The 12,406-nt window shown below is 41.9% G+C and overlaps 1 protein-coding gene across 2 annotated transcripts; it reads right to left on the reverse strand.

The window, feature by feature from the left end:
- Positions 1–48: 48 nt before the first annotated feature.
- LOC122869163 (enoyl-CoA delta isomerase 1, mitochondrial-like) lies at positions 49–7,446 on the reverse strand. Of its 2 annotated transcripts, none has more exons than XM_044181871.1 (8): positions 7,431–7,446; positions 6,648–6,734; positions 5,892–6,020; positions 5,391–5,518; positions 4,980–5,123; positions 4,605–4,726; positions 4,329–4,507; positions 49–1,633 (listed from the first exon to the last, which is right to left on the reverse strand). In XM_044181871.1, the coding sequence occupies exons 2-8, from the start codon at positions 6,688–6,690 to the stop codon at positions 1,437–1,439; spliced, it is 942 nt and encodes a 313-aa protein (XP_044037806.1). In that variant the 5' UTR covers positions 6,691–6,734; positions 7,431–7,446; the 3' UTR covers positions 49–1,436. The 2 variants fall into 2 exon arrangements, with proteins under 2 accessions (XP_044037806.1, XP_044037805.1); XM_044181870.1 differs by lacking the exon at positions 7,431–7,446 and adding an exon at positions 7,072–7,088.
- Between the last annotated feature and the right edge of the window lie 4,960 nt (positions 7,447–12,406).

The raw sequence follows: 12,406 nt of genomic DNA on the forward strand, positions 1-12,406 counted from the left end.
ATGGGGGCTATGGGGGCTACTGTGATATACAATTGAGTGATTGAGTGATCAGGCAAAACACATTTCTTTTATTTTTAATGGCATTCAAATCAAACTATAAAGCATCACAGAATAGCACAATCATTAAACAAAACATAGCAATAAAGAAAATACTGAAATGGTCCCCGTTCAAAAGTTTGCATACCCAGGTAAAACACATTTATTTAATTTCTAACGGAATTCAAATTAAACTATAAGGCATCACAGAGTGGCACAATCATTAAACAAAACATAGCAATAAAGAAAATATGCAGTAACTGCTTTTTTCGTGCAACCCATTTTTGTTCAAGTACCTCCTTATTGGGCATCTTGAAACAGCCACAAAAGTTTTTTTTGCAAAGAAGCCTGTATTTCAGCTGAAGTTGCTTGTGGGTTTTTCGTTGCATCCTGACCAATTTTCCTGGCAGTTGTGGCTGAAATCTTTATTTTGTCTTGGTATCAATAGAACCCCTAATTGTCCACTTCTTTACAGTATCAGAGTTTAAACACTGCTGATTGGCATTTTCAAATCTTTGGATATCTTTTTATATCCTTTTCCTGATTTATAAAGTTCAGCTAACTTTTCTCACAGGTTCTTTGACAGTTATTTTGCTTTCCCCATGGATCAGTATACAGCAAAATCAGTGCAGCCCTGGATGAAATGTGCAGAAGGTCTCTCAAGAGCTAAGAAACTCATTGACTATTTAAAGGTCCAGTGTGTAACATTTAGGAGGAGCTATTGGCAGAAATGGAGTATAATATTTAAGTATGTTTTTATTAATGTAATCACCTGAAAATAAGAATTGTTGTGTTTTCATTATCTTAGAATAAGCCCTTTATTTCTACAAAGGGAGCGGATCCCCTTCACCGGAGTCCGCCATGTTGCACAGCCATATTTCTACAGGAGCCCAGAATGGACAAACCAAACACTGGCTCCAGATAGGGCCTTTCATGTTTTTTGCGGCCACCGTAGGTTCTCCTACACACTTGCAAGGAAAGGGTGAGGCGAGTGGTATTCAGTTGGTTGCAATCTGCAATTTCACCGCTAGATGCCACTAAATCTTACACACTGGACCTATAAACACAGACACTAAACAATCAAACAAGTCACCGGTGTGGAAACTTACTCTTAATAGTCATTTAGACCTGTGTGTGTCAACTTGTGTGTATATTATCAGGCCAAACATTCAAGGGTATGTAAACTTTTGATCAGGCCATTTGGGTGATTTCGGTTATCATTATGATTTAAAAAGGGCATACACAATTATGTGATAATAAATGTCTTAATCTGACCACTATCCCTAAATAAAAGAAATCTGGATGATCAGTCATATTTTCCCAAAACTGGCCAATATTTCATAAATTCTGCCAGGGGTATATAAATTTATGAATAACAATATACCACGGCTTGTCGTGAGCTATTGCTTACTACACGTTTCACTCTCTCCTCTAGGCTTTTCTTTTTTAAGACTCTCCAGATACATGCGGAGCGACTTCTTAATGGAGTCTTTGGTGATGAAGCTGACAAAGTGCTGGATGTCTGCCTCTCTGTTGGATTTTAGCTTGTCGATGGTTGGCTTCCTCATCATGGACTTTGTGATCTGTCTGGCGTGGTCTGTAAAGTGAACAGATGAACAGTTAGCTCACAGATTACAAAAGTGGAGTTAACGGACTTTCAGTGGCTTTTAATTTGATTCTGGGTGGTTCTCAGTGACTGGACTCAGTAAAATAATAATAAAATATTTGCTATTATTTTATTGCCTGCATTTTGAGCAGGGACACAACTAATAAAGTACTTCAGGGGTTTCTTTTCATTCTGCTGTCTTTACTGATTTTGTTTCTCTGATTTTTCTCCAATTTTTTCACAGCACACCCGATTTATGATTTTAATTGATTTTTCCACTGGGGACCCTTCTTCTCATATGGGATACTATAGGAAAATGATTCCGCTAATGTTACCTGCTTTTTAGCAAGCTGTCTTGTGCAACTCGCAGCGCCACACACACCAAATCAGACGTTGAGGCAATTAGCCGCAGGGTTGTGTGGCGGCGTGTGGGGGCGTGGGCGTGTTTATTTGTGCTTTAGAACATAACCGCTGTGAAACAATCAGAAAATAACGTTTTATCTTCTGATTCACTGACTTTCTTGCTACCGGCGCTCCCTCTCCTCATTCACTCTTTAACTTCGACAGCACATCTAAGAGGGAAATCTCAGCGACATCAGAGGGTGACAAATGTTTCACTGAGGGCTGTTTGTACTCAAGGTGGCTGAGTAAAAAAGGGTGGTGAACAGCGGGTGCACCGGTGTTTTATAGTGTGTGGTTACAACCCCCTGATTGGGCGGTGAATGCAAAGAACTGTCTCAGGGTGCCGAATCGGAGCCTCGATGGGGTTAACCCTTAGCGAAGCCCGTTAGATGGCGTAGCATGTATGAAATATAAATCTAAATTTTATTTGTTTTTCTGCTCCTACATTAATGTTGGTACTGGTATTTTGATTGGTGTAGTATCTGTTTGGGTGGGCACTAAAATAGTTTGTAATATTACTTCAATTCCAAAGGCCACACAGGCAGTTAACCAATTTGAGGGCCGACGTTGTTAGCAGTCCCATCTGTGATTTCAGCAACCTGTACATTACTCCGTGACTCCACAGATTAGTTACTCTGTGTACTGGAAAAAACAATTTTTACTCTGTAGCAACTGCATTCTGGTAATTAAAGCTCTGTCTTTGCTGGTACTGTTCCAAGACTCGCATATCTGCTTAATGAGTACACTGTGGCACATATGTTAGAACATCAGGTCACTCAAGGTTAAGGCTGCATGCAAGGGATGTAACATGTCTAAGAACTTAGTCTCGTATAAGGATATCAATTTACACAACACATAAAACATCAGCTAAAGGGAAAAGAACAGTTATGCCTTTAAAAGTGCTTTTCCACTGACTGTCTGTCTGTTAAGAGATGACAAGTTACAGTCATTCACTCCAAGGTGGTCTTATCACAGAAATGTTTAAATGGATACTGAGAGAAGAAGGAGTTGCTCTCTCAACCTGAAACTCTGTTGAAGGTTGATTGTGCCCACTTGCTCAAGTGTAACAATAAAACTCAGAAAGACACTCTTTCTTTGTGAGCTCACAGACATTCCCACCACTCTGTGTTCGAATCACAGAGTTATGTACAGAGAACTGTGGAAACAGGACTGCTTGTTGCTGTGACTTTTGAAAGGACAGTCTGGTTATTTACTGTAACCACAACTTGACCCATGAGAGACAGACTACGTCTAGTGGGAATTGAATCGGAAGTGTTTCAGCTACGTTTTTCAGTCGTCCCTTTCATGTGTGATGGAACAAAAACGCTTCTATTTTAATCAAAGCAGCTGTCTACACAGGCCGTGTAACATTGTGTAAACCTCGAGCGACTGGTTCTTTAAAGGTTCAGTGCTCCTAATGCCATTTGCAAGAATCCACTGTGCCTGAATGAAAACAACCAATCAGAGCCAGAAGAAGTCTCTAACGCAGTGTCAATCACTGCTTGAGCATACGCTGCGCAAGCTCTCACAAGCTCAATATCTTCAGCGCGTGGCTTCAGCAGTTTTGCAAACACAATGGCTAAGAAACAATCACCAGCAATGAAAAAACTGCCCATCCTGTCCCGGCTCCACACGGAGATTCAGATTCATTATGTTCGATGCCATGGCGCTCGTATTGATGAGTGTCATGAAGACAAACAGTGGGGAATAACTTTTGAGGGGGGACAGTGGTGTGTGTGTGGTGTAATAGCCTCTCATCCTGCTGTTAGACGCAGTTACTGCTGCCTCCGAAGCCTGGGGCGCTCTGCCCTGGGGCCGCGAAGCACTGGAGGGGCGTTTTTGAGAAGATGAGTTGTAGCGAGATGGATCGGGGTCTTAGCGAGGCTCTTGCCGTGGAGAGCGAGTCCTATAAGGTATGAGGTTTCGCAGGGCAACCGGCTCCTTCTGCTGCCGTACGAACTTGTGGGTTTGGTGGGGATACGAGCAGCAGAGAGAGACGGAAGGTTTTGCATTGTACTGTATGTTCAACTGTTGCCTACTGCAGCTTTAAACATACACTCTATGCCTTAGATTTAACAAATAGTTTAACTTCAGACATCTGTCTAAGTTCATTGGTTGCTCAAATCTGTCTAATATTTATTTGACCATCTGAAAGCCTCTATATGTAGGATTAGACATTTTCTGACTTTTGACTGACTTAAGGTAGCATCAACCTGTATCTGACATGTGACTGTAAGACTGACAGACCTCCTGTTTTTAAGGTGCTATATAATGTGTAATGTACCTGGAATAGCCAACCACTTGGTCATGGTCTGTGTGGCTGTGGTGAGGACCTGGTCTTCAGGTACCAGCTGGTCTACCAGTCCTATCTTCAGGGCCTCTGAAGGGTTGTAGAGCAGCCCCAACTCCAGAGCTATCTCTGTGGTTCGGTGGCCCACTGTGTTCATCATGGTGTCCTTAAACCTGCAGAGAGCAGCAGTAACTGTTTACTACAGTCAACAATTACTTGTTAGTTGCTTGATTTATGATCCTGGGTGTGGTCATACTTATAATTCCTTACCAAAAAGGTGCTACGCTGCCGAGCTGCGTCTCATTAAGGCCGATTCTGTAACGAGGGTTGTCCGCCATTATCCTGTAGTCACATGCGATAGACATCAGACAGCCACCTGCAGGACTGGAACCCTGTGGAAGGAGTGACGAGATAGGCTAAGGGGTAACCTGCAAGATGTTTGATTTTCATATTTTTCTGTTGTACTTCAACCACAGTGACTATCAGTGAATATGTGAACTACCAAGGTTTTTATTTTCTCCAATCAAAATACTGTCGCTGCAGTAAGTAAAAACTCATCGCTTCTTGTGTGATACAGGATGGTTACAGAGCCAGAACAGAGGTGTGTGCACACACATGAACATACACACACAATGTTATACGTACATTGATTGCAGCTATAGTGACCATGTTAGAGCTATAGACTTTCAGCCACATCTCCTGAACTGCTCTCCAGAACTCTCCGCAGCGCTCTGGACTCCCGTACATCTCCATGATGTCCAGCCCAGCTGAGAACACCTTGGGTTGGCTCTGGATTGAAGCAAAACACACACACACACACACACACACACACACACACACACACACACACACACACACACACAGGGTAAACTGTCAGCATTAAAGGTGCTAGGCACACTGATTAAATAACATTCTAAAACAAAGCGTATTTTCTACAACTACAAGAATTTCTATAATGCACTGAACTACCTTGTAATACAAACACAAAGCCAAAAGACACATCTTAAACCTCCTGCACTAACGCTCTGCTGCTGTATCGATGAGGTTACACTGTACCGAGGTGATGATGAGGCCTCGGCAGCTCTTATCCATCTCCAGCTTCTCTACGCCGATGCAGAACTCTGTGAGGAAATCTAAACTGAGGTTGTTGACGGGCGGACTCTGCATGTGCATCACTGCCACACCTACAGAGAGACAGAGCAGCTGATCTTTTACCTGAAAACCTCTACAGATTCATCCCCAAATGAAATAACAAATAAAAACAAAAATGTACGCAAGCTGCCAAAAAAGAACAATTCTTCTTCAGCTGTGTTTGTATTACCCAACTTGCTGCTCTCCAGCCACCTGCTATGGGACAAGATTTTTTCAATACAAGAAACTTATGTGAATGCTGAAATCCATTCTCATGTCTGGATAATAAAACCCAGCACTTTTATGGGTTCCATGTGTGAAAGTGGGCTTTAAAATTAAAAAGAGAGAGAGAGAGACAGATCGATAAAAGAAAGAGAAAGAGAAAGAGAGAGAGAGGGGGGATGGGGATGATGGCGAAATCTTTACCTGTGCTTTGGTCAAAATCCACTTTGATTTTAGGCGAGGTGGAGTTGTCCCTCCGCTGAGTGACGAGGACAGGAGACACACACACTCTGCCATGACTGCTGCAGGAGATCCGCTGGGAAAGAAGAAGACCTGCGCGCGCACACACACACACACACACACACACACAAACACACACACACACACAGTGTGAGGAAGTCTGCAAATCAGAAACTGAAATCTAAAATAAACTACATTTAGTTATGTGCTTGTCAAGCTTCTAAAAATTAGAGTAGTAGTAAGAGTAACCTTTAAAGGCCCTACATCTGCCATATTGTTCATTCTTAAAAAAAAAATCCTTTCATTTTACTCGGTGATGTTTTTCTGCAAAAACAAATGTAATTTTAATTTTTTTTAAAAATACATTGTATTTGTGTGGAATCGCTCATGTCTCCAGTAGCAATTCACTTGAGAAATTAACAACAATCGAATACATTTCTGACATATAAATAGAAAATTGACTGAAATGGAAACAGAAAGAAAACTTAACCAGAACAGTTAAGAAATTCTGCTGCCGGTAAACGGGAAACATCAGAGAAAACAGATAATGAAGAGAATTTAGTCCCACATTGACAAGTGCAGACAAGAAGATGTAAGGGGAGTAAATGTATCTATTCAGTTTTACCAATTGAATATTTAAGAAATTGCGTTAGAATGATCAAAAACCGACGCATACAATCAAATCACCTCTTCACAATGTGCCTACACACAGATACATACTTGACAAGCCGCACTTGTTCCTCACTGCAGCTCTCAATGCCATTTTTTTTTCTTGCTCCGACGATGGAGGGAGACCGCAAACTGATTCTGCGGTGGTGGCCAAAAAAGAAACAAAAAATAACGAAGGCTTATTACATCAGTGTGACGGCTTAACAATGCTGAAATGGTGCCAGATTTCGGTTCCACTTCACTTCATCCAGCAGCTGTATAAAAACTCAACTCAAGCCCCTGATTGGTCCAAGATTGCTACGTCATGATACACTTATTATCGCTGTCCAGACTGCAGTTATAACCAGATCAATTCATTAATGGCTCTGATATCAGTGATATTGGCCTGTCAGAGCCAGGTAAATATGCCTAAGCCAGTTTGCCTCAGTGATTTACATTCGTACTGAAACACACACTAACATTTGCCATCACTCACCAACAGCATCTGAAAAAATGAAAGCACGTTCTTCACACCCCTGTCTGTTTCTTTTATACCTTCACGAGGATTTTTTGTTTTTTGTTTTTATAGACTCGGTCTACAACACTATACACGGTCTATTTAAATATATAAAACCTGAAAAGAGGACAAAACAATTCAACGAAAATGACCAAATGCTGCTCAGCAATCTCCCTCGGGATAAATGAAGTTCTGTCTAATTTAATCTTAAAGTAAAGGAGAGAGGTGCCGAGATGTGGTAAACATGGAGTCAAACAACAGCTCGATCTAACGTTCTGACTGATTTCTTCATAACCAAAATTAAGTAAGTTAAGTTAACAGGTTAACGAACTTTGTACCTATCACGGTCCCCTTTTTCTAACGTCATACTCCTCCTCCTTCCTGGTGGCAAACCTGCCATCCACTTTGTCTTTGTCATGTTCACGTCCCGCTCAACACACAGATTTTAGTGCCAAGATAGATAAAAAATAAATATATATATATATATATATATATAAACAAAAAACAAAACACAAACGGCAAACGGGAGCGGATCAAAACGAGGCTTTGTACTAAAATATGATAATAATAATAATAATAATAATAATAATAATAATAATAATAAAACTTTATTTATAGAGCACTTATCAAAACAAAGTACAAAGTGCTTCACAACAAGAGAAATAAAATACCACAGTGAAAAATGAAATATGAAAAAATAAAATACATAAAAAATAGTAATAAAATAAACAGCCAGTTCAGGTAAAACCAGGATCTGCTTTCCGCTAAAAATGCGTTTTGAGAAGAGACTTAAACGAAGACCCTGACTCAGACAACCTAAAATACTGTAGTGACGGCCCACGCTGGACTGCTGGACTGACTAGTTAGTTAAAAATGCAAATGTTACTTTTTGTTAGTGTTTCTAATGTGTCTGCTCAGAACATGGTGGTTTATGTTGGTAGATGTCATTGTTGTGCCGGTTTACAGTTTTAACCATTAGTGCGCTAACTGTTACATTTCTTGGCCACAGCTGTGATTTGCTACTATTAGAGTTCTTGTCTCCTGTAGCCAAGAACTGCGTCCTGTCGCTCATTACGTGTTGTTCACGGAATAGAGGGAATTGGACGAGAAGGCCTGCCCGACATGAGCCTGCTTCAAATAAAGGCCTGTTCCCTTCTTCAGTTGAGGTAAATAAAGGCGCTGTCCCCGGTCACTATATGAGGAAATACAGCAGGTGAGTAGAGGTATTATTTACATTATATAAACCTCTGGCATTGTGACAGGGCGCACACATGCGCATCCACACACACACACACACACGTCATTGTCAGCAAATTCAGTGAAGCCAGGAGAAAAAAGGATGCCAGTCTTGCACCAGGCCCCACAGCGCACAGCGGACAAGAACACATCCAAATATGCCCGATATCTTAACCGGTCCAAAAGCCCAATTTGCACAGCACCACACAACAAATTCATTTTTCGCAGCAACAGAATCAGTGTGATATCACTGTTTAATGATAATACATAAATTATACATAAACTGCTCGGCGGCAGCTCATTGTAAACCAAACGCGTTACCGCTGAGTGCTCCAGTTATATTGCGCTCAAGGGGCTGAGGAGGTAATATGATGCTTGGAGTTATTTTAATAATTAATAATTCTTCAGTATTGCTAATTATTTCTCAAAAGCAGTCAACTCTTACAATAAATAACAACAGGACAATTATTTGAGATGTTTTAATACATTTAATATTTTGCATCTGGCAGAGAGTGCTGTGGAAGTCTGCAGCTCGATCCTGGTGGAAAGAAGAATTCCTGTTTCTTACAGAAGGGGGAAGGGGCAAAAAAACAACAACTGATAAATATTAGTTCATGCCAGAGATTTATGCTTATTCACGCCAGAGGGGCGAATTATTCTGTATTCTTTCCAGAGAATTAAAAGTAAAGTTGTTATTTTCATTCTTTAAAAGTCACCAGAATGCAGGAAACAAAGTCTCTGAAACTCAAATTCTTCTGGGGGAAATTCTTCCCTATTTTTATTCAGGGTGGGTGGAAGACCTCAGGGGCAGGACAGAAATGGGGCCGGGAACCTCAGGCGGACGACCTGAGAGTGTCAGCGCGTTCGTTTATTTGCAAAAGAAAAGTCTGGAGAGAAGCTATTCCTTAATTTGTCGTTTATTAAAACACTGGAGGATCAAAACATATCTTGCACAAGGATCTTTTCTATTCAGTAAACCACAGTCAGCAAGCTGTTAGTCTGTAGCCAACATCCTAGGAAAGAGTGCTCTTCTTAACATTACACAGGGTTTTAAATGAGAATGTACAACTTTCTGATTTGGACTATCTGGTTTTTACAGAGGTGGTGGGGGGGGGATCTTGAGTTGACAGTGCCCTAGTGGAGGAATCCTACACTTCCTCTGTTTGTAAGTTGCTATAGTCTCTGCTTTGTTCCCCACAACTGCTACTTCTCCTCTCATGGCCATTACAGTACATACTGTCCTCAGTACATGATGTTCTTTCTGATATCCCTGTTATTATTTGTTATTATCATTATTATTTTTTATCTTGTTTTTAATGTTGTACAGCACTTTGGTTCAGCTTCGGTTGTTGGAAGGTGCTATAGAAATAAAGTTTGATTGATTGATATCCCTGTTTCTTTGTATAAATGTAAGCGTGTTTGCAACAGCTAATCAACTTTTCCCTGCAGTCAGCAAGTCTGCAGGACAGCACTCTGAATTGTTAAGCCTCGTGCCCTGCGTGTGTGTTTGTACAAACGTTTCAACATGGTATTAATATAATAGGCAAGCGATCTTTGTTTTGAGTTTTTGATTCTCCTCAAGAGCAGGACAGAAGGGCAGAGCAGGTCAGAGGGGCGCCCAGGAGGCAGGGTTGAAGGGCCGAGCAGGTCCGGTGATGACCAGACACACGGAGCAACCCAGGAGGTTGGCAACAAAGGCAAAACCCCTCCGAGGGCTGGCGGTGAAGATAGAAGGACTCTGGAGGCCGGCTGCGAAGACGGGACCCTTCTGGAGGCGACGGGGCAGCAGGGCTGGAGGCCAGCGACGGGGGGACTGGCTGCGGAGCCGGTGGAGCCAGTGATGACCAGGGAACCAGGAGGCTGCTGTTCAGGTGGATCAGGAGATTGCTGCTGATCCGGAGGCCACTGCAGCTCAGCAGGATCAGATGGCTGCGGCCCAAACCGGAGCAGGAGATGGCTGCTACGATCCAGCAGCAGCAGCAGGAGTGTGCTGCAGCTCAGGGGAATCGTGTGACTGCTGCAGCACAGAGTTCAGGAGGTTACGGCCCAACTGGAACAGGGTATGGTTGCGGCCCAACTGGAACAGGAGATGGCTGTGATCTAGCAGCAGCAGGACGTGGCGGCTGCGATCTAGCAGTGGAAGGAGTGTGCTGCAGCGCAGGAGTGTGCTGCAGTTCAGGGCATTGCTGCAGCTCAGCAGGGACAGGTGGTTGCAGCCCGACCGGAGCAAGGCGTGGCTGCTGTGATCCAGCAGAGGCAGGACGTAGCTGTTGCGATCCAGCAGAGGCAAGAGTGTCAGGAGTCTGCTGCAGCCCATAGAGTTCAGGGAGCAGCTGCTGCACAAGGGGTTCCGGAAGCTGCTGCAGCTCAGCATGGACAGGAGATCGCGGCCCAACAGGAGCAGGGGATGGCTGCTGCGATCCAGCAGCGGCAGGAGTGTGCTGCAGTTCAGGGGATTGTTGCAGCCCAACAGGGGGTTCCGGAGGCTGTTGCGGGCCAACAGAGGCTAAGCCAACGGTTTAAACCTGGGAGACCTAATTGACACGCTGACTACCGCGTCTGATGAAGTCCGAGACAAACTTTCCAGTTGAACACTTAGTCCATTTATTGTTCTTGATAAACTTTTTAGTGTCCATTAAAGTCAAACATATTTCAGTAATATGCAAACAGTAACATCCAGAACTACAAGTAACTAACTGCAGCAACACGCTGCCTCAGCGTCAAAAACTGTTTACCTTCTGGGCGAATACCTGACCAGACAAAGATTGGTTCCTGTTTATAGGATGAGCGCTAACAGTGAGACCTGATACACCATCCGTAAACCTGATTATTCAATCAATTATATTATGGCTTCTACAGACTTGATACAAGACTAACACTAGACAATAGATACATATTCATTTTTGAATCGTATTTGCTGTATTCTGTGGATGGAAAAGGTTTGTTTATGTTGGTGATGTTTGTTAACACTGGAGTAAATCAGATACTTATTCTGCAGTACTATGGGTTAAATAACATATTTTTCATCTACAGATAAAGCGCTTCAAGAAAGCTAACTGTGAAAAGTGAAGTAACTAACTTAAGGATGAAAAAGCACTGATGAGGTGATCACTAAAGTTGGAGGCAAAGGCAACGTTACTGTAGAGTTAACTCGAAGTAAACAGGCGTCATGTGCAGTTCACAAAATGGATAGACATCACACTACATTGTGCAAGTAGAGAATAATGGACTTACTAGTGTGAAGAGGAGGCAACTTTAGAATAGAGAACCTATGTGGATTAATAAGTGTCAAACACTTTAGAGTGGGGAACACATTATGAGTTAGAAAGACTTCATTTAGAGTTCTTTGGACACTATTAACACTTGTAGTTTTGTGTTTTGTTACATAAGAATAGACCATATTTATTAAGTGTTATTAAGGGAAAATTACTACTCTTGTGGTACTACCACCTTATAAGGCCTCTACTGAGCAAAGCATATTAAGATCGTAATTCATGAAGAAGAACTTTCTTACAGACTTTCAATAAGCAGTAATTACTTCTTAGTTAATGGCCTCGTAGAATATGGTCAAGCAGAATAAAGCATAAATAAATGCTTTAGAATGACTAATAAAGAGCCAATATGCTACTAATATGCATGCTAATAAGCAACTAGTTAATGGCTTATTGTCATAGTGCACGATCTAAGAACCCAAATGCAGAACACAAGGAAGTGGTACTTGGATTGTGGTAGCAACAGTTTTTAGTAGTTATTGAAAAATAGTTATTGAAAAATGTCCTGTTTTTGTAAAATATGTAGGAGTTGGCTATTATTGATGTGTTTTCACTTGTCTATTGCACTGATTATCATAAATAATGGATTGTTGATGTCATTCAACCTGTTAAACCAGATGACGGACAGTGCAGCCGCCTCAGTGGGAGGAATTTGTGATAAAAGTATGTTTGTAAGATCCTAAAGCTTAATGACAATCTTAGCTGCTGAAAAGACGTTCAAAATGATTGTAACAAACGTGTCACCTGCACGTAATGGTTCATGCGTCTTGTAAACACAGCCAGGACACTGTGTTTCATATCATCCT

Source organism: Siniperca chuatsi, linkage group LG21 (genome assembly GCF_020085105.1).
Source record: "Siniperca chuatsi isolate FFG_IHB_CAS linkage group LG21, ASM2008510v1, whole genome shotgun sequence".
Classification (NCBI taxonomy): domain Eukaryota; kingdom Metazoa; phylum Chordata; class Actinopteri; order Centrarchiformes; family Sinipercidae; genus Siniperca; species Siniperca chuatsi.